The following is a 27,847-nucleotide window of genomic DNA, read 5'->3' as shown; positions in this document are numbered from 1 at the left end:
CAGCGTCCTTGTCATGTACTTGTCATTGAATTCTGCACAGCTGTGCTAAAAGGGAGGCTTTTCCATCTGCACTTGGAGCTGGTGCACTCTTCTCCCAGCACAGCCCAGGTGATTTTCCAGCACAACCTCTGAGTGCAGCCATCTCCCAGCTGAGTGCTGCAAGCAGCCAGCAGCTGGGCACCAGTGTCTGGACAGAGCAGCCCTCCTGGATATGACCTCTGACTGAGGTTTGCCCCCACAACAACAACAACATTTACCACTGCTCTGGAGCACAAGTTGCCCATCAGGGGGCTGATGGGCAGAGGTGGCTGCTGTGTACAGGACACTCAGCCAGCACAAAGCATGGCTTGAGCTAGGGAGAGAGACAAAGATCCCCCTGAAAAGAAAGGCAATGTGAAGGTTTCAATGAGGAAAGAAATGAGCATTGCTCACAGGAATTTCCTCTAACAGTCAATTAATATTTTTCTTTGGCAGTCTTCTTGATGAAGGGCAGCAAATGCCCAACAGCAGCTCCGTGAGCGAGTTCCTCTTGCTGGCATTCGCAGACACGCGCGAACTGCAGCTCCTGCACTTCGGGCTCTTCCTGGGCATCTACCTGGCTGCCCTCCTGGGCAACAGCCTCATCCTCACCGCCGTAGCCTGCGACCACCGCCTCCACACCCCCATGTACTTCTTCCTCCTCAACCTCGCCCTCCTCGACCTGGGATGCATCTCCACCACTCTCCCCAAAGCCATGGCCAATGCCCTCTGGGACACCAGGGCCATCTCCTATCAAGGATGTGCTGCCCAGGTCTTATTTTTTGTTTTCTTGATTGGAGTGGAGTATTCCCTTCTCACTCTCATGGCCTACGACCGCTATGTTGCCATCTGCAAACCCCTGCACTACGGGAGCCTCCTGGACAGCAGAGCTTGTGCCAAGATGGCAGCAGCTGCCTGGGGCAGTGGCTTTCTTTATGCTGTCCTGCACACGGCCAATACATTTTCAGTGCCCCTCTGCCAAGGCAATGCTGTGGACCAGTTCTTCTGTGAAATCCCCCAGATCCTCAAGCTTTCCTGCTCAAATGCCTACCTCAGGGAAGTTGGGGTTCTTATAGTTAGTCTCTGTTTAGCATTTGCATGTTTTGTTTTCATTTCATTTTCTTATGTGTGGATCTTCAGGGCAGTGCTGAGGATGCCCTCTGAGCAGGGACGTCACAAAGCCTTTTCCACGTGCCTCCCTCACCTAGCCATTTTCTCTCTGACTCTCAGTACTGCCATGGTTGCCTACCTGAAGCCCCCCTCCAACTTTTCCGTATCCTTGGACCTGGTGGTGTCATTTCTTTACTCGGTGGTGCCTCCAGCAGTGAACCCCCTCATCTACAGCATGAGGAACCAGGAGCTCAAGGACGCCTTGTGGAAACTCTTTGGATGCATGCTTCTTCAGCATCAATAATGTGCCTATAATACTAACGGGACAAACAGGCTATCTAAAAAAATATATCTTAATACAATAGCTTGATATTGTTTTATTTTTATCATTATTATTATTATTTCCTTGAACTTGTGATTTTGATTTAATTCTATTTGTGGTATCCTGTCTATTAATCGTTTTATTTATTATTTACTTTCACCCAATCATCTTATATTCTTGCAGAACAAGGATTCCTGTGTGGATAAAACAATAAAGAAGCCATGAGAACTTCACTGGTCTCAGCTGCCATCTTCTCCCATCTTCTCTGGAGCTGGGGGAGCAGTGCCAGCATACAGGAGGGGCTCAGGACCAAGAGCCCAGCTGCCACATGGAGAAGGAGTCCCGGTGGCCAGATAGCAGCACAGAGCCAACTCTTTGCCCAGAGTGAGTCACATGGTGCAAGCTCCCTTGGCTAACAGGGTGGACAGCCTGAATAACATGGTCTCCTCTGAACGGCCACCTTTGCTCTAACAGCAATATGTCTGAGTTACAGGACCTTCTTCAAGTGGTCTCAGAAACAGCCCTACTCCTTTTTCGTTCCCTCCAGAGTGAATTGCATATGACCCAAGTTCTGGTTTCGGCTAGGATAGACTTAAGCACTCCTCCAAGCACTCCTGCTCCGACACCTACTTCAGGGAAGCTAGGGTTCTTCTGGTTAGTGTCTATTTAGGTGCTGGATGTTTCATTTTCATTGTGGTTTCCTATGTGCAGATCTTCAGGGTCCTGTTGAGGATGCCTTCTGAGCAGGGCCGGCACAAAGCCTTTTCCACGTGCTCCCTCACCTGGCCATTGTCTCCTTGTGTTTAGAACCATCATGTTTACCCTACCTGAAGCCCTCCTCCATCTCCTCCCTACCCCTGAACCTGGTGTCATTTCTGTACTCTGTGGTGCCTCCAGCAGTGAATCCTTCATCTACAGCCATGACTAAGAAGGAGATCAAGAATGCAGTGAGGAAACTATTTCGATGCATACTTCTTTCATCATTAATAATGGACCCACAATCCTTACAGGACTCAGTATTTTTTTTTTTTTTTTTTTTTCAAAAAAAGTGAGGACAACCATTTGCTATTATTGTTATTTATATTATTTTCTGAAACATTTTTAAAAATTATTTTTATTTTTGTGGTGTTTTTACCTTGCTAGGTATGTGAACTCCACCAGAAATGCTCTCTCACCCCGTCTCCACAGAAGAGGAGGGGAAGAAAGGAAAGGAAAGGAAAGGAAAGGAAAGGAAAGGAAAGGAAAGGAAAGGAAAGGAAAGGAAAGGAAAGGAAAGGAAAGGAAAGGAAAGAAAGGAAAGGAAAGGAAAGGAAAGGAAAGGAAAGGAAAGGAAAGGAAAGGAAAGGAAAGGAAAGGAAAGGAAAGGAAAGGAAAGGAAAGAAAAGGAAAGGAAAGGAAAAGGAAAGGAAAGGAAAGGAAAGGAAAGGAAAGGAAAGGAAAAGGAAAGGAAAAGGAAAGGAAAGAAAGGAAAGGAAAGGAAAGGAAAGGAAAGGAAAGGAAAGGAAAGGAAAGGAAAGGAAAGGAAAGGAAGAAAGGAAAGGAAAGGAAAAGGAAAGGAAAGGAAAGGAAAGGAAAGGAAAGGAAAGGAAAGGAAAGGAAAGGATTCATGGGTTGAGGTAAGGATAATTTAATTAAAGGAAAAATAATTGTTAAGGTACAGTTATTTTTAAGGGAAAATTAATAATTTAACTACAGGGGAAAACAAACAAACAAACAAACAAAAAACAACCCAAAACCAAACCAAACCAAACCAAAAAACACCAAGCAAAGGCTGTGTGGAAACATCCAGAAAAAGGGAAGAAATTACTCTCTACTTCCCACCAACAAACGATGCTTGAATACATCCCTGAATCAACGCTTCAATACATGTAGCCATTGTTTGGGAGGACAGACATTTTCATAACGAGCCCACCCCTCCTGACTCCTTCCCTTTTTCCACTTTTTATTGCTGAGTGTGACATCATATGGTATGGAATATTCCTTTGGTTGGTTTAGGTCAGCTGCCCTGGTGATGCCTTCTCCCCACCTCTTACCCACCCCCAGCTGGCTGGTTCTTAGGGGTTGGAGGGAGTCCTGATGCGTTACCAATACTGCTCAGCAGTAGACACAACACTGGCGTGATACTGATGCTGTTCTACCTACAAGTGCACAGCACAGCACTGTGTGGGCTGCTGTAGGGAAAGTTAACTCCATCTCAGCCAGACCCAGTACAACCTCCACCCCTTATTCCATAACATTAGTGTTACACTTAGGTCCCACATACTTTAGTATGTAAGTATTCTCATAACCATTGTTCCTTGTCCTTTAACAGATTGATAGGTAGGTACATCTTTTCATTCTATAGGTCTTTCTCAAAAAATGTTCATAAGAACTGGTGATGATTTGGTCTTCATCTTCCAAAGTGGTCACTCAGGGCAGGCAGAGTTGGATATCTGGACGCCAGCACCAGCTTAGCTTGAGTCATTGCTGCACTTGCCCGGTTCCTTGCAAAGCTGACCTGTCGTTGATCCTGTAGTGTCTTCCTACAACATGTAACTTAGATTACAGATTAGTTTTCTCCAAAGGTTAAATCTCCTTGAGGCACACACCTGATATCCCCATCCTTTTGCATCACCCATCAGGTATACCCCGGTCCTTGGGCGAAGACAATCCCACAAGTGGGTTTGCTTTTCCCGAGGCAGGAGCAACCCACACCACCTTCCCCATCCACTTTCCTACATGCACTACGGGGGCTTTAGCTCCTCTCACTGTGTGTAGGGTTTTATTTCAGCAGAACCAGGTTGGTTTTCAGACCCTCTGTTGTTAACTAGCCAAGTGGCTTCTGATAGATTTATGTCCCATCGTTTCCATGTCTCAGCACCCAATGTTTGTAACATAGTCTTTAACAGTTCATTGTACCTCTCAACCTTCCCAGAGGCTTGTGGGTAATAAAGGGTGTGATGCACCCACTCACTGCCATGCCTCTTGGCCCAGGAGGTGACAAGATTGTTTCGGAAATGACTCCCATTGTCATTTCTCAATTCTATCTGGTGTACCATGACACCATAACACTTGCCTTTCCAGACCCAAGATGGTGTTTCGGGCCGTGGCATGGTTTACAGAGTATGTTTCCAGCCACCCCGTAGTTGCTTCTACCATAGTGAGTAAATACCATTTGCTTTGGCGGGTGTGTGGGAGTGGTCCGATGTAGTCAATCTGCCAGGCCTCACTGTAGTGAAACCCTAGCCACCTCCCCCTGTTCCATAGAGATTTTGCCCTCATGGCTCTCTTGATCGCAGCATATGTTTCACAGTCATGGGTAACCTATGTGATGGCCTCAATGGTCAGGTCCACTTTTCAATCACGAGCCCATATGTATGTGGCATCCCTCCCCAGATGTCCTGATGTTTCATGGGCCCATCGAGCTACAAACAACTCACCCTTACGTCCCCAGTCCAGATCCACCTGAGCCACGTCAATTTTTGAAGCTCAATCCACTTCTTCGTTGTTCTGATGTTCTTCAGTTGTGCGGCTCTTGGGCATGTGGGCATCTACATGATGTACTTTTACATCCAGGTTTTCTACCCGAGCAGCAATATCTTGCCACAGGGTAGCAGCCCAGATAGGTTTACCTCTGTGCTGCCAATTGCTCCATTTCCATTGCTGCAGCCACCCCCACCATCCATGAGTCTGTGTAGATATACAGAACTGGCCGTTTTTTGTCTTTTGGCAGTCTCTAGGGCTAGTTGTATGGCTTTCACTTCTGCATACTGACTCGACTCGCCTTCCCCTTCCATGGCCTCCACAACTTGTCGTGTGGGACTCCACTCAGCAGCTTTCCATTTCCAATGGCTCCCTACCACACAGCAAGATCCATCAGTAAACAACACATACTGCTTTCTGTCTTCTGGCAACTCATTATAATGTGGTGTCTCTTCAGCACGAGTTACCTCTTCTGTTGGTACTCCGAAATCCCTGCCCTCTGGCCAGTCCATGATCTCTTCCAGGATTCCTGGGTGATTAGGTTTCCCCATTTGAGCCCGCTGTGTAGTTAACACTACCCACTTACTCCACATAGCGTCAGATGCATAGTGTGTAGTGGGAATTTTCCCTTTGAACATCCAATGTAACACAGGTAGCCGTGGTGCCAAGAGGAGTTGTGCTTCTGTACCCACAACTTCTGAAGCAGCTTGAACCCCCTCATATGCTGTTAGTATCTCCTTTTCAGTTGGGGTGTAATTGGCTTCTGATCCTCGATAACCCCAGCTCCAGAACCCCAGAGGTCAACCTTGAGTTTCTCCAGGGGTTTTCTGCCAGAAGCTCCAGGTGAGGTCATACTCCCCAGCTGCAGTGTAAAGTATGTTTTGCACAGCTGGTCTGGTACGGAAAGGCCGAAGGGCTACTGAATGGGCTATTTCTTGTTTGATTTGTTCAAAGGCCTGTTGTTGCTCGGGGCCCCACTCAAAATAGTTTCTCTTTCGAGTCACTCGATATAGAGGACTCACAAGCTGACTGTAGCCTGGAACATGTATTCTCCAGAATCCCACAAGGCCTCGGAAAGCTTGCATTTCTATTTTGGTAGTTGGTGGAGACATAGCCATTATTTTGTTGATAACATCCATCAGAATATGGCAACGTCCATCCTGCCATTTTACCCCCAAGGACTGGATTTCCTGTGCAGGTCCCTTGACCTTACTCTGTTTAATGGCAAAACCAGCTGTCAGGAGAATTTGGATTATATTCTTCCCTTTCTCAAAAACTTCTTCTGCTGTGTTGCCCCACACGAGGATGTTATCTATGTAGTGCAGGAGTTCAGGAGCTCCCCCTTGTTCCAGTGCAGACTGGATCCGTCCATGGCAAATGGTAGGGCTGTATTTCCACCCCTCGGGCAGTCGATTCCGGGTCTACTGGATGCCCCTCCAAGTGAAAGTAAACTGTGGTCTGCATGCTGCTGCCAAAGGGATGGACAAAAATGCATTAGCGATATCAATTGTGGTGTACAATTTGGCTGCCTTAGACTCCAGTTTTGTATTGGAGTTCTAGCATGTCCGGCACTGCAGCACTCAGCAGTGGCGTGACTTCGTTCAGGCTGTGATAGTCCACTGTTTGCCTCCACTCACCATTAGACTTTCGCACTGGCCATATGGGACTATTAAATGGTGAGCGAGTCTTGCTGACCACTCCTTGGCTCTCCAGCTGTAGTGGGTTTACGTGGCAAGGTTTTGGTAGCAAGGAGCCATAGGGGTGGCTTCTGTGAGAAGAATCTAGAAGCTGCCCCATGTTAGGTAAGGGCCCCACTGATTACCAGAGCCAAGCCAATAAGCGATGTTGTTTGTGCCTCTGTGAGAGCATAGTTAAGACAAGGAAAAAAAAAAAAAAAAAAAAAAAGACCGCTGTGCTACACAGCAGCTGGGAGAGTGAGAGGAGTAAGAAACAGCCTTGCAGGTGCCAAGGTCAGTGAAGAAGGAGGGGGAGAGGTGCTCCAGGCGCCGGAGTAGAAGTCCCCTGCGGCCTGTGGTAAGGACCATGGTGAAGCAGGTTGTCCCCCTGCAGCCCATGGAGTACCCTGGTGGAGCAGGGTTCCACGCTGCAGCCCGTGGAGGAGACCATGGAGGAGCAGGTGGACCTGCACCAATGGAGGCTGCGGCCTGTTGAGGACCCCTGCCAGCACAGATTCCAGGCTGGACCTGTAGCCCATGGAAAGGAGCCCACACAGGAACAGGTGACCTGGCAGGAGCTGCTGCCCATGGGGGACCCAGGTTGGAGCAGTTTGCTCCTGAGGGATGAACCCCATGCTATGGACGCATATCTGGAGCAGTTCTTGAAGAGCTGCTGCCTGTGGGAATCTCACGCTGGATCAGTTCGGGAAGGACTGCATCCCATGGGAGGGACCCCACAGCTCAGGGGACAAGAGTGACCGAGAAGGAGCAGCTGAGACGAAGTGCTATAGCCTGACCACAACCCCCCTTCCCCCATTCCCCTGTGCTGCTTGGAGGGAGGAGGTGGAAGAGGGTGGATGGGGGTAAGGCGTTTTTGGTTTCTTTTGTTTGTTTCTCACTAATCTAGCTTGTTAGTAATAGACAATAAATCTTACTGTCTCCCTCCTCAGAGTCTGTTTTGCCCATTACGATAATTGTTGAGCGATCTCCTTGTCCTTATCTTAACCCTTGAGCCCTTTGTGTTGTATTTTCTCCCCCTTCAGGAAGGGGAGTGGTAGAGTGGCCATAGCGGAACTTGGTCGCCCACCCGAGTAAAACCACCACACCAGTGCACTTCCCTGAATCTTTGTCTCTGCTGGGCCCCACCTTCCACACCCAAATGCGTCCCTTGGCTGTCAGCTCCCTCTCCCCTGCCCCACAGGATGAGAGAGCCAGGGTGGGAAATTACATATAGGTGTTATGGTGCTTGTGTAAAGCACATTTGTGATGCCATAGAAAGAGAATTGCTTCACCAGTGATCAAAATCCTTCTTCAGTTTAGGCCACAACTCAACATCCTTCACTCAGCTTAGAGTGCTTGTTTTATCTCAAGATTAGATTTCCTTGATCAGTCTGAGGCACAATGCAGTGCTTTTTGCCTTCTGCCACTGTAGCACAATTCCTATGACTTTCCCTTACTCTGTGCATTGATCAGACAGGTCATTTCACATTTTTCACTTTCATACCTGTAGTTGGAAGGGGACAATTTTCTGAAGTGGGGCAAGCTGATGGGTTCTGTCTCAGCCATTTGAAATGCCCTGTTCTTAAGTCTTTCAGCTAGAATTTACCACAGATGACTCAAGCAGTTTAATGAATGTTCAGGAGTCTACTAGGAATGAGGGAGAGTATCTTGGGTTCCCAGTGGACACTTCAACTTTAGGTCAGTCCCAAGAACCCACTGAAGAAGGGGTTTGTCTTTGAACGGGTTTCAATGTGCTGGGCTGGGCTGAAGTTTCATGGACAAAGACCACTGCTGACAGTGAATGTGCCCTGGGAACTGCACCAGGCTCCATCTGAATCCCCCAAAGGGCTCAGATCTCCTGAAGGTTCATTCTGACAGCTGCCAGTCCAGGGAATTACTTTAGATGCACCGGGGCCACTGGAGGTGACACTGATCGCTTATGGTCTGACAGCAAAGCTCTGCCTGAATACCCAGTAATTTCCACAGTACTTAAAGAAGAAAGCAAGTACTCATCACCTCAGATGACTCAATCCCTCTGTAAAATGTCAGACAGTGTAGTTTTTATCATGAAGAAATGTGAATTTTCAGGATCTAAGGTCATTGTAGGAGAAGAAATACCGATGTTCACCTCTACATGCTTTGTCATTGCTTTGTCAATCATGGTGTGCTCCCTCATCTTCCAGGCAGAAAACCCATCTTCATTAAACAGACCCTGCTGAATGTCCCCTTTCCAGCTGCCTGTCTGGACCTATGCACTTCCCATGGTTCTCCTGGTTTGCCCTCCCCTTAGTCCTGGATCATTCAGACCACCCTTGCAAAACCAGTTGCTGCTTTGAGCTTCCGGGAGTTGAAGCTTGCCCATCTATCAGCAGTCTGTCTAATTGTGTCCTTAGAAAGCTCATCATCATTTATTATTGAAATAATATCAATAAGGTTTAATACTAATCTTAATGCTTACAATTTCCTGTCTGTCAGTATAAAAGACATCTTGTACAGTCATCTTTTTGGGAAGGTAAACCTCTCAGGAGGCATACAAGATGAGGTTCTTGCTTTGCTTTTTGGAAAATTGCAGCACATTTTCCTGTTGTTTGTTTTGAAATAAGAAGAAACCCTTCTGCGTCTGTGTGCAGCCAGGTCTCTAAGGAAAGCAGGTAGGAGCTGGTGACAAGAAGCTGTAACATCCAGAGGCAGACTTCTGTGCCGAAGTCTGGTGTAAGGAAAAGTGATGCAAGAGCCAATGAGAGAAATGGCAGGGCTGGGGTGGTGAGGAACAAGGTTGTCCATGCAGTCAGACCTCAAGAGTCTGCTTTTCCTCCCTGTGCAGGTCTCCGAAGGAGACACCCAGGATCAATATCAATTAGAGAATAATGCTCCAAATCTAAATTCAACTAAATGCATCCTTTAAGATGAGAAAAGATTTTTATTAGGTGCTTTTTGAAATCTTCCTCCATAACTACTCCATGAAAGCTCTCCAATTAGCTGTACAAGTCTTGAAGACTTGAAGAAAACTATGGGAGAGATAGGGCTCCTTAGGAGTTTCTGCATTTTAATGAGTTCTGTGGAGTATTTTGGTGCTGAGTCTACAAAGCTCAGGTACTGAGAGGAGAATGATGTAACCACTTGAGAAGGTGAAGTCAGCAGGAAAAGTTGAAGTGACTTGGAGTATTAATGGACCCCACTGAGGGCTCTTACTAACAAATCCTCCCAAGGAACCTGTTAGGGCAGATAATTGGAGGCCATGATTACAGACAGGTAAAGACACTGTGCTGAGAAAAGTCTCGGTTGTTTTTAGTGAAGCAGAAGGGCCAAGGCCTGACCACAGGCACTGGGAGGGGAGATCCTGCACCCCATGTCTGGCTCAGGGCTCTTCCTGAAGGTCTGTGGGATGTGGTGGGCTGTGTGATGCCACGAAAAGAACTTCATTATGACATCTCCCCACCCCTGCACAGGGTATCAAGGAAGCAATGAGGCTCCATTGCAATGAATATTATCTTGTCTTCTTATAAGCTCTAGCCAAGAGGAAAAAAACATCAGGGCTGTTGGAGTCTTCCTTTCTTGCCAGCACCCTCTGCCTTCTCCTCTGCAGGCCTTACTATGCTGTCCCACACTTTGCCCTATTCCCTGGAAGTCTGCAGACACCCATCTCTGTTCACCATCTTGCTCTCCTCCTGGCATTTCCATCACTTCACCAATGTCTCATCAACCCTCAGCAGCTGTTCCCTGAAACACAAAGCCAGGGTCTTATCACGGACACTCTTTGGATGACCTCTGGTACCACAGCACTACCCTTTGAGGGACATTTCTTCCTCCTCGTGGCCCGTGCCACCCTTCCACATTGCACTTTGTGGCCGTTTTTCTCTCCTGCTCTTTCCTAATACCAAAGAAAGCTCCATCAGGGTGGAAACCCGTCCCAAAGTAGGCATCCCAACTCATCAGCCTTCTTGAGGCCTGTCAGCCAAGCAGACACAAGTCACCTCACCAGCATCTTCCAAGCCATGGGCCTGCTGCTGGTCTTGCAGCTTCTTGGCTAGACACACCCAAACCTTGTGCCTCCTGCTGTCCAGTCATATACTCAAGCAGAAGGGTCAGGACAACCCATATCCAGGCCTTCTTTCTGTCTGGATCCTCCTGGGTATGTCGGCAGAGGGGATCCCACAGTCAGCGTGCCAACCAGGTGCCTTCTGCTGGCGTACCAGGGCCACGGGCAGATGTCAGCCAAAAAGTACAGATCCCAGGTAGAAGTCAAAGGTGATCTGTCATCTACTCCAGACAGAAGTGACTTCACAGTCCCTTTCTGTGACGTGTTCCTGCTGCTGCCGTATGAAATGCAGAGACAGAAGTGACATCACAGTCACTTTCACAGTCACATTCCTCTCACTGGTGCAGAAGACCCAGAGGTAGAGCTGACCTCTCTAGTCCCTTAGGGACTAGGACTCACTTTTCTGGGTTAGAAATTTAGCAAATGTGTTGTTCTGCTTAGGGTGTCAGGTCTGTGACTAGGTTATGGGCAAGCTTTGTGGAATAGTTTTTTGTTTTACGTCTGCCTAGAAGTCTAGGTTTAATAGAGGATTTTAATGCTAGTGTTAAGGGCAGGGATTAGGGTGAGCAAAAGAGTAAAGGCAAGGGCAAAGATCTATGGGCTGTGTTTTACTTCAAGGAATATTTTGAGTTCAAACAGTAGAGTAGTGGATTCCTGTCAGGGTGTTGGAGTAGCATTTAGGTTTAGGGATTAAGATTACTGTTTAAAATATGGCAACGACCTTACATCAATGTTCTAATTCAGTGTTAAATCAGCATCAGTATTACCTGAAACCTCTTACCTCTACAAAATCATTAATTTCTGTTGTCCAGGCTCCTCTTCCCTCCCTCAGACCTCACATAACTCCTTTCCATGCTTCTCCTTACTTCCCCATATCAGTCATCTTTTTGAGATCAGCTTTCTGATGACATTCATGATATTAGAGTATCTGTCTCACCTCTGTTGGCTAGTGCATTCCTAAGACAGAAGTGGAACCTAAGCCAGAATGGAAAAGGACACAAATGTCAGTAGGAGCACCCTGCAGCATGTGCCCAGCAGCTCTACACCACCACAAATTTGTGCTTCCTGCCTACGAGTTTTGTTTCTAGAATGGGTCCAATGGATACAGGGCAACTTTTCTCAGGCCCTCATGCATGCTTCAGTTTCTCTCAGGCATGAAGGATCAAAGAATCACAGAATCACAGAAAGAACGGGGTTTGAAAGGACCTCGGAAGATCGTCTAGTCCAACCTCCCTGCCAAGCAGGATCACCTAGAGCATATTGTGCAGGATGGCATCCAGGCGGGTTTTGCATATCTTCAGAGCAGGAGACTCCACAACTTCTCTGGGCAATCTGTTCCAGTGTTCTGTACCTTTCACACTAAAGAAGTGCCCCCTCACATTGAGCCGGAACCACATGTGCTTCAGTTTGTGCCTGTTGCGTCTCGCCCTGTCACTGGGCACAACTGAAAAGAGAACGGCACCATCATCTTGACACCCTCCCCTCAGATATTTATATACAGTAATGAGGTCTCCCCTCAGTCTTCTCTATTCCAGGCTAAACAGGCCCAGCTCTTTCAGCCCGTCCTCATACGACAGGTGCTCCAGTCCTCTAATCATCTTAGCCCTCCTCTGGACTTGCTCCAGTAGTTCTATGTCCCTCTTGTAGTGGGGAGCCCAGAACTGGACACAATATTCAAGGTGTGGCCTCACCAGAACTGAGGAGATGGGGTGGATCACCTCCCTTGACCTGCTGGCAACACTCTTCCAAATGCAGCCCAGGATACCTTTGGCCTTCTTGGCCACGAGGGCACATTGCTGCCTCACGGTCAGCCTACTGTCCACCAAGACTCCCAGGTCTCTCTCTGCAGAACTGCTCTCCAGCAGGTCAGCCCCCACCCTGTAGTGGTGCTTGGGGTTATTCTTCCCTAGGTGCAGGACCCTGCACTTGCCCTTGTTGAAATTCATGAGGTTCCTCTCAGCCCAACACTCCAGCCTGCCGAGGTCCCTCTGAATGGCAGCACAGCCCTCTGGGATATCAGCCACTCCTCCTAGCTTTGTGTCGTCAGCACAAGTCAGGATGACTTTAGGCAGAAGCTGAAACCTCTGGCATGACAACCCCTGTCCAAGACCTGTTCCTCTATGGGGCTTACCAGGTACGTAGGAACAGTGGATCTCAAAACCCACACACAAATCAGGTACCTTCTGCTGGCCTATCACGGACACTGGCAGATGTGAGACTAATGGCAGAGATCCCGGCCAGGAGCCAAAGGATGACCTGTCAGCTACTTCAGAAAGAGCTCAACTCACAATCCTCTTTACAGACATTCACATGGGACTGGATTAGGAAATTCTGAGGCACTGCCCTCATAATACCACACCTACAAAACACCCACTGTTTGGCCCAGGACCTGCCCAGGCAGAAGTGAGCAGGTTGTGATCCTTCAAGCCCACGGCAATGCTGCTGGACTCCCAGCCTCCCTGACATACAGGAACCAGTTACTTTCCAGTCCTGTGAGGTGCTATCATCAGCCATCCGCCCCATTGTGTGCTGTGGAGCCCAAGTGCCTAGGAACTGGGAACATTCATCATCTCCAAGGGCACTGGCAACTAACAGGGAACCTCTGAACCAGCCACAAATCATTAAAAGTCCATGCTAGGACTCTGCTCTCATCACACAGAGCCCATGTGGAAAGAAGCAAAGCACAGAGCCGCTTTGGAGTCTCTTCCTTGGGCTTGTTCTTGACAGCAAATTTGCAGGAAGGCCTCAGCCTTCAGGCAGTGCCTGGAGGAGAGCCCCTCTTAGGAGGAAAGTGCTGCAGTGGAGGCCAGCTGTGCCACTGCCGTGCCCACTGCCTGTCCCTGCCTGCAGTCCCAGCACAACCCCACAGCAGCACTGGCACCAATCTACAGGAGCAGCCAGGCCTGACTCCACCAGCAGGGTTCAGCAGGAGAGGGTGGCAGTGGCAAGAGAGCAGCTCTGCATGCACCGAGTGCTGGTGCTCCCTGGCCATGCTGCTGGGATGGGACTGCAGAGCCAGACCAGGTCTCACAAGAAGGATGTCAGGAAAAGAAGTCAGTGCTGGCTTCTTTATTTCTTTTAAATTCACAGAGAGACTGGCTCCACTGTCACGTTAAGAAGTGTAGCCGATTAATCGTTACAGGTCTGGTCGGATTCAGGGATTAGCCGTTACGGGTCCGATCAGATTCACCAATAACGTATAACCGCCCCCAGCACCGAACTACCACGGTCACAGATTCACCAATAATGTGTAACTGCCCTTACTCTAGTCGCATTCAGTGAGAACTATCACGGCTAGGAACAATGTAATTAAGTGCAAATTATTACAGCAACAGGCACACAGGTCCTTTGGATTGCCAGCAATAATTTATTGTCTGCAAAAGCAAGCTAGCATGCATGAAATACACAGGTGTGCGGCCTGGAAATTAACACGTTAAAAGGCACAAAGACTCTATAGAGATTTCTAAGTTTCTGCAGAGACACACAGTATAACCAAGTGTTATACTGGGTAAGGATTAAGGAACGAACAAGTAAAGGGGATGCCATTGTGGGAGTCTATTACAGACCACCTGGCCAGGACGACAATGCCGATGAATTTTTCTTTACAGAACGAAGAGATGCCTCAAGATCAACTCCCCTTGTCCTAATGGGGGATTTCAATTTGCCAGACGTCAACTGGGATCACCACACGGCTGACACGAGCAAGTCCAGGAGGTTCATAAGGCACCTAGATGATAACTTGGTGCAGGTGCTAAGGCAGCCAACTAGGAAAGGTGCCCTCCTTGATCTGTTGCTGGAGAACAGAGAGGGTCTTGTGGGAGACGTGGCAATTGGCGGCTGTCTCGGTCATAGTGACCTTGAAGTGGTTGAGTTTAGAATTTATGGTGACAGAAGGAAAACTGCCACCAAAACTTCAGCCCTGGATATGGGGAAAGCAGACTTCAGGCTGCTCAGGGAACTAGTCAGCAAGGTCCCCTGGGAAGCTGCTTTTGAAGGCATAGGCATCCATCAGTGCTGGTCAGTCTTTAAGCACTGCCTCCTAAAAGCACAAGATCAGGCGATTCCAAAATATCGGAAGGCAGGCAGGCAGGGCAGAAGGCTGGCCTGGCTGACCAGGGATCTTCTAGTGTAGCTTAGGCGGAGAAAGAAAGTGTACGGCTACTGGAAGGAGGGTCAGGCGACAAGGAAGGAATACAGGGATGCTGTTCGTATTTGTAGGGAGAAAATTCGCGGGGCCAAAGCCCAACCAGAGTTAAAGCTGGCCATGTCTGTGAGAGACAATAAAAAAGGTTTTTTTTAGATATGTTGACAGAAAAAGGAGAACCAAAGAAAACATAGGTCCGATACTTGACGGGGAAGGTCTTCTCAGAGACAATGACATAGGCAAAGCAGAGATGTTTAATGCCTTCTTCACCTCTGTCTTCAATGCTGATGATGGGCTTCGGGACCTTGGGTGCCCTGAGCGGGAGGACCATGATGGTGGGAATGACAAACTCCCAACCGACCCTGAACGTGTGCGGGATTTGCTGCTCCACCTGGATCCACACAAGTCCATTGGTCCGGATGGGATCCATCCCAGGGTGCTTAAAGAGCTGGCTGATGTCATCGCGGGACCTCTCTCAATTATTTTTCAACAATCTTGGGAATCTGGAGAGGTCCCAGTAGACTGGAAGCTGGCAAATGTTGTCCCAGTTTTCAAGAAGGGTCAGAAAGAAGACCCTAGCAATTACAGGCCTGTCAGTCTCACGTCAGTGCCTGGTAAAATTATGGAGAAGATGATTCTTGAAGTTATTGAGATGCACCTGTGGGACAATGCAGTCACTGGTCCCAGCCAACATGGGTTCACGAAGGGTAGGTCCTGCCTAACAAATTTGATTTCCTTTTATGATAAGATCACCCACCTAGCTGACCAAGGTAAACCAGCTGATGTGATCTTTTTGGACTTCAGCAAGGCTTTTGACACAGTTTCCCATAGGATCCTACTGGACAAAATGTCCAGCATACAACTTAAGAAAAACATCATACAATGGGTGAGCAATTGGCTGACGGGCAGGGCTCAAAGGGTTGTGGTAAATGGGGCCGCATCTGGCTGGCAGATGGTCACTATTGGGGTCCCTCAAGGCTCCATTTTAGGGCCAGTCCTCTTCAATGTCTTTATAAATGATTTGGATGTAGGACTAGAAGGTGTTTTGAGCAAATTTGCCGATGACACCAAACTTGGAGGAGTTGTGGACTTGGATGAGGGTGGAAAGGCCTTGCAGAGAGATCTGGGCAGATTGGAGAGCTGGGTGATCACCAGCCACATGAGGTTTAAGAAAAGCAAGTGTCGGGTCCTGCACCTGGGACAGGGCAACCCTGGCTATACGTACAGACTGGGCGATGAGACACTGGAGAGCAGCCCTGCAGAGAGGGATCTGGGGGTTGTGGTTGACAGCAAGTTGAATATGAGGCAGCACTGTGCCCTGGCAGCCAGGAAGGCCAACTGTATCCTGGGATGCATCAAGCACGGCATCACTAGTTGGTCGAGGGAGGTGATTGTCCTGCTCTACTCTGCACTGGTCCGGCCTCACCTCGAGTACTGTGTGCAGTTCTGGGCACCACAGTACAAAAAGGACATTAAACTGTTGGAGAGTGTCCAGAGGAGGGCCACGAAGATAGTGAAGGGCCTAGAGGGGAAGACATGAGGAGCGGCTGAGGTCACTGGGTCTGTTCAGCCTGGAGAAGAGGAGGCTGAGGGGGGACCTCATCACAGTCTACAACTTCCTCGTGAAGGGGAGTGGAGAGGCAGGTGACCTATTCACTGTAAACACCAGTGGTAGGAGCCATGGGAATGGTGTTAAGCTGAGGCGGGGGAAGTTCAGGCTGGACGTCAGGAAGAGGTTCTTCACTGAGAGGGTGGTCGCACACTGGAACAGGTTCCCCAGGGACATAGTCAATGCACCAAACCTGTCTGAATTTAAGAAGAGCTTGGACTGTGCACTTAGTCACATGGTCTAAACTTTTGGGCAGACCTGTGCAGTGCCAAGAGTTGGACTACATGATCCTTATGGGTCCCTTCCAACTCGGGATATTCTATGATTCTATGATTCTATATCTTAGTTATGATTGGTGAAAAGTTTTCCCGTCTCCGTTTCACCTTGGAGGCGGGTAGCTTTTGGGACAGAGGTGTGTTTTGGTATTATAATGATATTATAATGAGCAAAAGTACACTAGAGTATAGCATTTGTCAAAACATGAAAGGTTGTTGGCTCAGGGTAGGAAAAAGTGCAGCTCTTCGGTCTCAGTATGCACAAGAACAATCGAGTTCCCACCTGGTCACAGAGCCTAGCCATGGTGTCTCCACTCCACTCTAAGCTCCGCACTGTTCCTTAGACTCAGCACACCAGGTTCCCCCAATGTGACAACATCTAAGGTTGGAAGCCTAGGGAACGCTCAGGTAATGCAGCTACACCCTACCTGGAAAGCCTCTTCAATGTTGTACATTTTCTTTAAAATGTGAATCTTGGTTTTATTTTCCTAGTTACTTTAGGCAATTATACCACATAATCCACCCTGTGACTATAGTCACTCAAGCTTAATGACAGTCGGAATGTCGGTGATATCACATAGATTCTCGGGATGAGGATTATCAAGTGTATGTACATTGTGTAGGGACACTAAATGTTCCGTCATGATCCTGAGTTTAACATACAAACTAAAAGCATAATACAATGAGTATTAACAAAACGACAACAGGGTGAAGCATCTTGTTGAAGATTCCTGTCGCAGCTGGCAACCATCCAAAGTGTCTCACCAATGGTGTTTTTCATCTCTCTTTACTCTTTCCATCACTTGATGTACTTCTATATCATGATGGTCAGTAACCAAAGTCTTTCATCCATTTTCTTGGACTTGTTTCATCAGCCTCTTTAAGTCTTCATGTAACAGCAATTTCTTCACCAAGGTAAGGTTCATTCCAATAGGAGTAGGCGGCAGATGAAGCAGAATATAATGGGGCGCAATAAGTTGACAAGAGGTTACAGGAGCTGAGTAACTAAAATCACAACCTAGAATTTTGGTAAAATTACAAACACAAACATTAGAGTGATTACTGATATCTACAATAGTATTATCTATGACTATAGAATCACAATGGATTCTCTTGAAAACACAGCCTTTCCCAATATATACAAGTACAGTTTCAAGGGTATCATTAGGATGTATCTCAAAGTGGCAAATATTTTGTTCAGTGTCAAGACAAATGTCTTGGGCTTCAAATGTGTTACTCTCACAGATGAAGCCTTTTTGTTCATGCACAATACATGCATTTATATCAATTGTTTGCCACTTTCCTTCCTTTTGATGGGCCCATACTTTATGCTCCTTAGGATAAAGTATAGTTCCATTATGACTGAGTCCTAATGCAATGACTGGATATACATTGTATACGGTGGCATTACTTATGGTAAGTATAAAGGCAATAATTTTATCACTTTCTGCAGAGTAGGTGAAGTTGACTAATTGCCACCATGCTTGAAAGTCCTTTTCAAATTCTGAAGCATTATCCCAAATCAATTCTCGAATTTCAGTGGGCAAAGTGCCTCCTTCTCCCTCTCTAATAATAGCTGCTGCTACAGATTGTATTCATAACCGTGCTTGGATGCAGCCCAAGGCAAGGGAGGTATTGCCCTGAGTTTTTCCAAGGGCATTTACAATTAATTGATGATCATTTTCTTCAGTTTGTTCCCAGTGGGGTAAAATGTCTGATAGAAGCCATTGACTTGCTCCTGAGGCAAATAAGGATGATTTTCTTGGTCGTTCCAATTTTCTTAGGTCATCTGTAGTAGCAGTTATTTAATATACCTAACCCTGTTCCCAATAACACAGTTGCATCCTGTGGCATGCGCTGAGATTGTTTCAGAGAACGTCTGTGTAACCATGCTAACTAGCCAGAGTCATCTCTAGCTCTACAATACATGGTTAGATGTCACGGTGAAACACCTCAGCTCCGCGCACAGCAGCTAAGTTTCCTTTAAGGTCTGTAATTGCATCAAGATCAGGGTAAAGCATAGCATTATTAATCCAAACTGTTGGTTTGTGATTCTCCAGCTGTCCACATGCAGTTCACTCAGGATTCCTGTGAACACAAAAGAAAATAAAATATGCTCGGTTGTATTCAACCGGCAGGGTTAGAAAGAGGGTGAAAGAGCAATCTTTGACTTCCCATGTGTGGAGTTATTTGGGAGTAGTTAGCACCATTGCTACTGTTAGATGCAGAGAAGGCTTTCATTATCTCTGCCATGTTTGGAACACACTCCACATGAACGAAGTCTCAGTATGTACACTCAACACATACATACTGAACTGGAAATGGGATAAATCATATCATTATAGCGGGCAACATTAGTCGATTTAAAAGTAAGAAAAACTTATGCAAAAATTAAACACATACATGCACACAAACAAATACACAAAAGAATATTGGCCATTTGTGTAATAATTGATATTATGAGTCATATGCAGAAGCAGACTGGCAATTCATGGCTTCTGAAGTCATATATTGAAGTCATATTATGACTTCATAATAAGACATAATAATATGACTTAAGTCATATTATGAAGTCATATATATATCTAGTCATATATTTCCTCACTACATTCTTGAGCTCCTGGTTCCTCATGCTGTAGATGAGGGGGTTCACTGCTGGAGGCAACACTGAGTACAAAAATGACACCACCAGGTCCAGAGATTGAAAGGATAAGGAGGGGGGCTTCAGGTAGGCAACCATGACAGTGCTGACAAACAGGGAGACCACAGCCAGGTGAGGGAGGCACGTGGAAAAGGCTTTGTGCTGGCCCTCCTCAGGGGGCATCCTCATCACAGCTCTGAAGATCTGTACATAGGACACCACAATGAAGACAAAATAACCAAAGGCTAAAGAAACACTAAATACAAGTGCCCCAACTTCCCTGGGGTAGGCATCTGAGCAGGAGAGCTTGAGGATGTGGGGAATTTCACAGAAGAACTGGTCCACAGAATTGCCTTGGCAGAAGGGCAGGGAAAATGTACTGGCCGTGTGCAGGACAGCATTGAGAAAGCCACTGCCCCAGGCAGCTGCTGCCATCTTGGCACAAGCTCTGCTGTCCAGGAGGGTCCCGTAGTGCAGGGGCTTGCAGATGGCAACGTAGCGGTCGTAGGCCATGACGGTGAGAAAAGAGTATTCTGCTCCAAACAAGAAGACAAAAAAGAAGACCTGTGCAGCACAGCCTTCATAGGAGATGGCCCTGGTGTCCCAGAGGGCATTGGCTATGACTTTGGGCACAGTGGTGGAGATGGATCCCAGGTCAAGGAAGGCTAGGTTGAGGAGGAAGAAGTACATGGGGGTGTGGAGGCGGTGGTCGCAGGCTACGGCGGTGAGGATGAGGCCGTTGCCCAGGAGGGCAGCCAGGTAGATGCCCAGGAAGAGCCCGAAGTGCAGGAGCTGCAGCTCCCGTGTGTCTGCAAATGCCAGGAGGAGGAACTCAGTGATGGTGCTTCTGTTGGGCATTTTCTGCTGTTTATGGGTATGGGGTCCTGCCCGTGGAACAGAAATAGAATAATTTACCACAGACTTATCAGAGGAAAACTCATTCCATTTCTCATTTAAATCTCCCCAAATGATTGTAAACTTCCAGGCAGACATTTGGAAATTCCCTCTGAAGCATACTCCCTGTTGATTCCTGAGGGTGCCCATGGGAGCAGAGGACTTGGCACTGGGCAGTGAAAGAGTCAGTCCTGTCTACAGCCAGAGGTAAAAAGGAACATGGGGTAATCTAAAATTCACTTCACTCCTGATATCAAAGATTTTTGCCCTAGTTTTGCTCACAGCTCAACCAACTGCCAAGCAGGGCTGTGGAGATTTTATTGTAGTCGTTTGTATTTTTTTGTTCTAGCTGCCCTGTAACACTTGAGTACTGCTTTTAAGACAGAAATCCTAGGCATTTCTGCTGCACTCCCAGTAACACCCGATGGATCCTTGAAGACAAAGAAACTGTCACTTTACTGCAGAGTGTCCTTCAGAGAGCACAGCTAGTCTGTCCAGTAGTGCTGGTGTCAGCTGCCCTGTGCTGGTGTCTCTACAGGACAATTGCACCCTGAGGTTCACCTGAGAAGAACTTGGACACTACTGAGAGCAGTAGAATCCATGCGCAAAGGCCAGAACTCCAGACCCCTGACCCTGTCCCCATATCCCCCTTCCCCTAAGCACACTGAGGGCTCACTCCATGTGCGTGTGAAACCCCCATCCCCAGCCAGCCTGGAAATAAGAACAGCAGCAGCACGGCCAGCTGGAGAAGCCAGCAGGAATGCCAGTGTGCTGCTGCCAGGGGAGGCAAGGCCAGGGAGGGACAGACAGACACTCAGCAGACCCTCCTCTGCTGCAGCTCTGGCTGCAGAGGAGGCAGCTCCTGCTGGGAACACCGGGGGCTTGAGGGCAGAGGCTGTGCTGGTGGGAGAGGAGAGCAGGGGGTGTCCCAGGGAAGGCGTCTGCCCTTCAGGGGATGGCAGGGAGGTGCCTGAGCCATCCCTCACACAGCGTTTGTGGCAGCAGCTCCCTCTTACCGCCTGCCCATGTCCCTGCTGGGAGTGCGTTCTCTGTCCCCACGTCTCCTCCCTGTCCATGCTCACAGACCCCATCCCAAAAGCTGTGTGCTCAGATTCACTCAGATTCCACTCCACTGCAAGAGTCTGAAAGCACAGAATCCAAAAAAAGCCTTCCTCTTCAGGTAAACCAAGCCTCAGACTTCCTCTGTAAATGCCCCCTCATAAATGCCATTCTTTAAAGCATCTTCTACACTTTGCTGGAGAAACAGAGAGAACCGTCCTGACAGATGCTATCAGCCATCGGATGTACCAGCTGTAGAAGAGCCCTTTGGCAACTGCACCTGCATCACCCTGCTGCCAGAGACTCTCAGTGTCAACAGTCTGCAGATCTGTCCTGCCACACGCTGCCCTCTGTTGTTGTGCTTCTCACAGCCTCCAAGCCCTCTCTCCTTCCCTCCTCTCCCCATGCCACCTGCAGTCAGAGTCCCCAGCCCTGATGTGCTGTACAGAGGAGCTGCTCCTGGGCAGAGTTGACTCTCTGCAGCACTGCCCGCTTGCCAGGAGCTCCCCTTGAGTCCAGGAGCCCGGCCCAGCTCAGCAGCACAGCACCCGACCGTGGCATCTCTTGCTCTGTGCCATCGGGCTCCCTCGAGGTGTCCCCAAGGCCTCAGGGCTGACAGCTCCTGCAGGCAGCAGGGTCTCTCCTGGGGTGTGGTGTCTGAAGCAGACTGAAGCCATCACTGACAAACTCTGAACTCAGGAGAGATGGATTTTAGAAGTGTGATTTGTTCTATTAAAATTTGGTTGTCAAAGATGTTTTGCTTTAAGCTGTTGGGCACCTAAGCAACACAGAGATGTTATCTCATACCCACCACCCAAAAGCTTATTTGTTGAAATATAGACAGTTTAAAAGGACAGAAAATGAAGATATAAGAAAACAGTAACAATAATAATAAATAATAATATATTTTATTATTAGTAGTAGTACATGTATAAAGCAAGTGATGCACAATGTAATTGCTCATCACCCACTGAGCAATGCCCAACCTGTCCCCATGCAGCAGTCACCCTGAACCTGGCCAGCCTGCATTAGGCTCTCATGTGCAGGTTCCTTGACCTTACTTTGTTTTAGGGCAATACAAGTTTTCAGAAGGATTAGGACTATTTTCTTCCCTTTCTCAAATACATCTTCTGCTGTGTTGTCCCAGGTGATGACAACATCAATGTATTGGAAGTGTTCAGAAGCTTCCCCCTCATCCAGGGCAGTCTGGATCAGCCCATGGCAAATAGTAGGGCTGTGTTTCCACCCATGGGGCAGTCGATTTGAGGTGGACAGGAAGCCTCTCCAACTGAAAGCTAAGTGTGGCCACTGCTGCCGAAGGGGTGGAGAAAAATGCATTAGCAATATTAATTGTGGCATAGCACTTGGCTGCCTTTGACTCCAGTTTGTATGTGTACTGAATGAAGTTCCAGCATGCCCGGCACAGCAGCACTCAGCGGTATTGTGACTTCATTCAGGCCACAGAAGTCCACTGTTATTTTTCACTCACCATCAGAATTTTGCACTATCCATATGGGACTATTAAAGGTTGAGCAAGTGTTGCTGATCATTCCTTGGCTCTCCAGTCAATGAACCAGCTCATGCATGGGAATCAGGGAGTCTCTGTTAATGCAATATTGCCTCAGGTGCACTGTTGTGGTAGCGATTGGCACCTGCTGTTCATTGGCCATCAGCACCTCCACAGCAGAAGGGTCCTGTGAAAGAGTGGGCCAGGTAGACAACTGTTCCCTGTCCTCCGTCTCCAAGGCAGCTATGACAAAAGCCCACCAATATCCTTGTGGATCTCTGAAGTACCCTCTCCTGAAGCAGTCTATGTCAAGGTTGCACAGATCCTCCAGGTCAGTCTCAATGGGTTGCTTTTGCCACTCCTTTCCAGTGAGACTCACTTCAGACTCCAATTCAGTTAACCCTTGGGTTTGATGTGCCAGGCCAATAATCCTCAAAGTCCAAGACACCCAATTGTCCCCTTCCTCCCCCTGGATGGAGGCTGGGCCCCTCTAGTCCTGCTCATAGTATTCATTACTCTGTTTGGAGGACTGCCCACTAGAAACCGGAGCAGCAATTTTCTCAGAACTCCTTTTTGCCAATGCTTTTCCTTGCGCCTCATGTATCCGTGCCTCTAGGGTCGAGGTAGATTTTTGCATCCCATTTTCTCATGGCCTTTCCATGGTCACACAGTTCAAACCACAGGGTGGCACATAATATGCCCCCACTATATCAACTTTCTTGAGCAGAGTGATGCTTACACCTGATAGTTGAGGTATTGGTTTGTGCAGGTGTGGAGGAAGATGTATTCTCTTGTAGTTCTTGCACCTCATGAGAAAGTTTCTCTCGAGACAAGCCCATAGGGAAGAAGAGAGACTTTCTTTGTAATGCCATAGTTGCCTAGCCAATTCATCCACTGTGGGTTCCTCTTGGTCTTTCTTGGTCATTACTGCCAATGGGCTGGCATGTGGTGCACTCTGTTCAAACTTCTGACACATGGGTCATGTGCACTTGACTTCATCTGGATCTTTGGACAGCTGTTCATTGTCTAGGTTCCTACAAATCACCTTCAGCACGGCTAATTCTTTCAGGTACCAGATAACCCTCTCCATGGTGGTCCACTTGCCTGGTTGACATACAAGATATTTCTTGAAGGGATAGCTTTCCTTGACACCTGACAGGATTAAGTTCCTTGTGTTTTTTTTCCAATGGCTTTGCCAATTACTCCTTCTGTAGAGGGTGATTCTGGCTGCTTGCTGCCAAAGGGGTGGAGAAAAACATATTAGCAATATTAATTGTGGCATAGCACTTGGCTGCCTTTGACTCCAGTTTGTATTTGTACTGAATGAAGTTCCAGCATGCCTGGTATGGCAGCACTCAGCAGTGGCGTGACTTCATTCAGGCCACGATAGTCCACTGTTAGCCTTCAGTCGCCTTTAGAATTTTGCACTGTCCATATGGGACTATTAAAGGGTGAGCAAGTCCTACTGATTACTCCTTGGCTCTCCAGTTGATGAACCATCAATGATGGGAATCAGGTAGTCTCTGTTAGTGCAATACTGTCTCAGGTGCACTGTTGTGGTAGCAATTGGCACCTGCTGTTCATTGGCCATCAGCACCTCCACAGCAGACTGGTCCTGTGAGAGAGTGGGCAAAGTAGACAGTTGTTTGATGTCTTCCATCTCCAAGGGAGTCATGCCCAAAGTCCATCCAGTAAACTTTTGGATCTTTGAAGTACTGTCTCGTGAAGTAGTCTATGACAAGGATGCACAAAGGTTCTGGGCCAGTCTCAATGGGGTGCTTTTCCCACTGCGTCCCAGTTAGACTCACTTCAGCCTCCGATACAGTTAACTGTTGGGATCCCTCTGTCACTCCAGAAATACAAATGGGTTCTGGCCCTTTATAGCTTGATGGTATTGTAGTACACTGTGCACCGGTGTCCACTAGAGCCTTGAATCTTCTGTGGGTCTGATGTGCCAGGCCATGGAATCCTCAAAGTCCAATACACTCAATTGCCCCCTTCCTCCCCCTGACTGGAGGCCGGGCCCTTCTAGTCCTGCTCATAGTATTCATTACTGTGTTTGGAGGACTGCCTACTAGAAATTGGAGCAGGAATTTTCTCAAAAGAACCACTTTTTGTGATTGCATTTCCTTGCTCTTCATGTATCCGTGCCTCTAGGGTCGAGGTAGATTTTCCATCCCATTTTCTCATGGCGTCTCCGTGGTCAAACAGTTAAAACCACAGGGTTGCATGTGGTTTGTAACCACTATATCACCTTTCTTGACAAGAGGGACACTTACGCAGGACTGCTGAGGTATTGGTTCATACAGGTGGGGAGAAAAATATATTCTCTTGTAGTTGTCGGACCTATTTGGACAGTTTCTCCACATATGACATGCAGGTCCATAGGGAAGAAGAGAGACTTTCTTCATACTGCCAGAGTTGGTTAGACGATTAATCCACTGTGGGTTCCTCTTGGTCTTTCCAGGCCATTTCAACCAATGAGTTGACATATGATGATGGTGCACCCTGTACAAACTTCTGCCACATGGGTCGTGTGCACTTGACTTCATCTCGATCTTTGGATAGCTGTTTGTTGTCTAGGTTTTTATAAATCGCATTCAGCATCACTAATTCCATCAGGTACTGGATACTCCTCTGCAAGGTGGTCCAATTTCCTGGTTGACATACGAGGTATTTCTTGAAGGGACACCTTTCCTTCATGCCTGACAGGATTAAGATTCTTTTGACCCTTTTCCAATTGCTTTGTCTGTCAGTCTTTCCCTAGAAGGGGATCCCAGCTGCTTGGCTTCCTTACCCTCATGTTCAAGGCTATTGGCCCCTTTCATCCAGCACTGGAGCAGCCAAGTGACAATGTGCTTACAAAGATGATGGTGGAAATCTTTTCCCGTATCTTGTAGCTTACCCTGGAATAGGGATCACAAGGTTTCTGATGCTTATATGATCTCTTCTTCTTTGTCATCCTGCTTACAACATGGCCCAACTTTGGAGAAACCTCCCTGATAGTCTTCTTCCTCCTTTCTTGTCTGGGTAGGAGTTTCTTTTCTTTCTAAAGAAAAACCGACTTCCACACCCATTGGTTTCTCTTGCATGTAGAGGCAACTGATACTGGCAGAGGTTGGTTCTCTGGCCCAGCCATGGAGTCCATCACAGGGGCAGTAGTGGCTGCAGGGCCCAACACAGGAGTTGTTCTGGCTGCAGGGTCTTTCGGATGAGTTGGGGTGGCTGCAGGGCCTATCTCAGCTTTTGGAGTGGCTACAGGGCCTGTCACAGGGGTTGGTTTAACTTTGGGCCCATCTCAGGAGATGGAGTGCCTGCAGGACCTGTTGCAGGGTTTGGAGTGGCTGTTGGACCCTTCACAAGGGTTGTAATGGCTCCTGGGCCTGTCAGAGGGGCTGGTGTGTGCCTGCAGGAAAAGTCACAGGGGGCTGGGAGGTGTTGACTGTGGCTTGTTAAGCATAGGTCAAGGCCCAGCACATTGCAATGATTTGTGTCTCTTTGGAATAGGCATGGTGATGACACACATTTTACAAGCATTTCACAGGTTCTTTTAGGATTCTGCACTTGCTCGGAGGTGAAGTTCCAAAGCACTGGAGGTGCCCACTGCTCTAGGTGCCTGCCCATATCCTCCCACACTCCCTGCCACTCCTAACTCTCCAGCTTTCAGACAGATCTCTGGATGGCATGCATAAGTAGTTGTTTAAACATAAACAAAAGCTGAAACACATGCAGGAAATGTAACAACAGGAACATGCTGGTTTTACCATCCCAAGGATATTCAAAGCTTTGAAAAGGTACTGTACTTAGCCTGGAGGAGAAGGGGGAGGTGAGGGAGAAAGGGAGAACGAAGAAGTGGGGAAAAGCGTCCTGCACTGTCCATAGATTTACTTCCTGAGGAGAAAAGGCAAAGAGTTTAAATAGTGTAATTCTTAATAGTTTCTAAGAAATGAAGAGATGGTTCCTGAGGTATTGAGGGGGCAATAATTTTATTCTATCACAAGTCAGTGTTATCCAATACAGCAAAACAGTAAACTTAAACCAGCCCCCAGAACTGATAAACAGCATGACATGGAAGTCAGACAGTTAGTAATATGCTATACAACACGATTCTGAAAGGAAGCACAAAGACTCGAGATCAAAAAACTAACATTGTGATCAGCAACTCTTAAACTGATCTAATGCTTATAACAATTTATTTTAAAACGCTGTGGTCAGATCAGTCATCTCAAACTCTGTGCTCCACACTAGGCACCAAGAAGACTTGTTGTGGTTTGACCTGGCAGGCAGCTCAGCACTACAAAGCTATTCTTCCAATGTGATGGAGGAGAGAACTGGGTGAGGAAAAAAAAAAAAAAAAAGTAAAAGCTTATGTGTTGACATGAAAGCAGATTAATAGGACACAAAGGAAATTATAATAACAACAACAACAACAATAGTACAATATATTGCTGTTATTATTATTATAGACACAAATAGACTAAGGAGATGATATTTTTTGTGCATATCAAAAGACAGGAAAGGTGGTGGTGATTAATTGGAAAGTGTTGGACCTGAGCATGACAAACATGGTATGGAATAAGCGGTGAATATTGTCCTAGTTTTTGCTGCAAAAGAATAAATTTTTCTTCCTAGTAGCTGGTATGGTGCTGTGTTTCATATTTACACAATACAGAACAGTTTGGGTATGAAAGGACCTTAAAGATCACCTAATTCCAAGTCCCCTGACATGCGCAGAGACACCTTCCACTAGACCAGGTTGCTCAAAGCCCCATCCAACCTGGCCTTGAACACTTTCAGAGATGGAGCATCCACAACTTCTCTGGGCAGCCTGTCCCACTGCCTAAACACCCTCTGAGTAACGGACTTCTTTCTAATACCTCTTTCAGTTTAAAATCATTACCCCTAGTCCTATCACTATGCTCTTTGATGAAGAGTCCTTCCCCAGCTTTCCTGTTGGCCCTTTTAGGTACTGGAAGGCCACTGTAAGGTCTCCCCGGAGCCTTCTCTTCTCCAGGCTGAACAACCCCAACTCCCTCAGCCGGTCTTCATAGGAGAGGTGCTCCAGCCCATTGATCATCTTCGTGGCCCTCC

General features: G+C 47.5%; 3 protein-coding genes and 1 pseudogene across 5 annotated transcripts in view; 3 read left to right on the top strand and 1 right to left on the bottom strand.

Moving 5' to 3' along the window:
- LOC308186982 (olfactory receptor 14C36-like) overlaps positions 1 to 27,847 on the top strand; it is a 267,280-nt gene that overhangs the window by 132,468 nt on the left and 106,965 nt on the right. The gene's annotated exons all lie outside the window — the stretch shown is intronic.
- LOC308186989 (olfactory receptor 14J1-like) overlaps positions 1 to 27,847 on the top strand; it is a 211,239-nt pseudogene that overhangs the window by 114,828 nt on the left and 68,564 nt on the right. The gene's annotated exons all lie outside the window — the stretch shown is intronic.
- LOC308186980 (olfactory receptor 14C36-like) lies at positions 379 to 2,526 on the top strand. The gene has a single exon (XM_080609139.1). The coding sequence runs from the start codon at positions 497 to 499 to the stop codon at positions 1,430 to 1,432; it is 936 nt and encodes a 311-aa protein (XP_080465265.1). The 5' UTR covers positions 379 to 496; the 3' UTR covers positions 1,433 to 2,526.
- LOC308186951 (olfactory receptor 14C36-like) lies at positions 19,216 to 20,498 on the bottom strand (the record flags this gene model as incomplete). The annotated part of the gene is made up of 1 exon (XM_080609101.1): positions 19,216 to 20,498. Exon 1 carries the CDS (start codon positions 20,338 to 20,340, stop codon positions 19,216 to 19,218), a length of 1,125 nt encoding a protein of 374 aa, XP_080465227.1. The 5' UTR covers positions 20,341 to 20,498.

Source organism: Anser brachyrhynchus, assembly GCF_964034855.1.
Source record: "Anser brachyrhynchus genome assembly, contig: SCAFFOLD_56, whole genome shotgun sequence".
Taxonomy (NCBI): domain Eukaryota; kingdom Metazoa; phylum Chordata; class Aves; order Anseriformes; family Anatidae; genus Anser; species Anser brachyrhynchus.
Note: the sequence above shows the minus strand (reverse complement) of the source record. Positions and strands in the feature narration are given on the sequence as shown.

Excerpts from the sequence above, each read along its gene's own strand:
- LOC308186980 (XM_080609139.1), top strand. The coding sequence starts at position 497 with ATGCCCAACAGCAGCTCCGTGAGCGAGTTCCTCTTGCTGGCATTCGCA.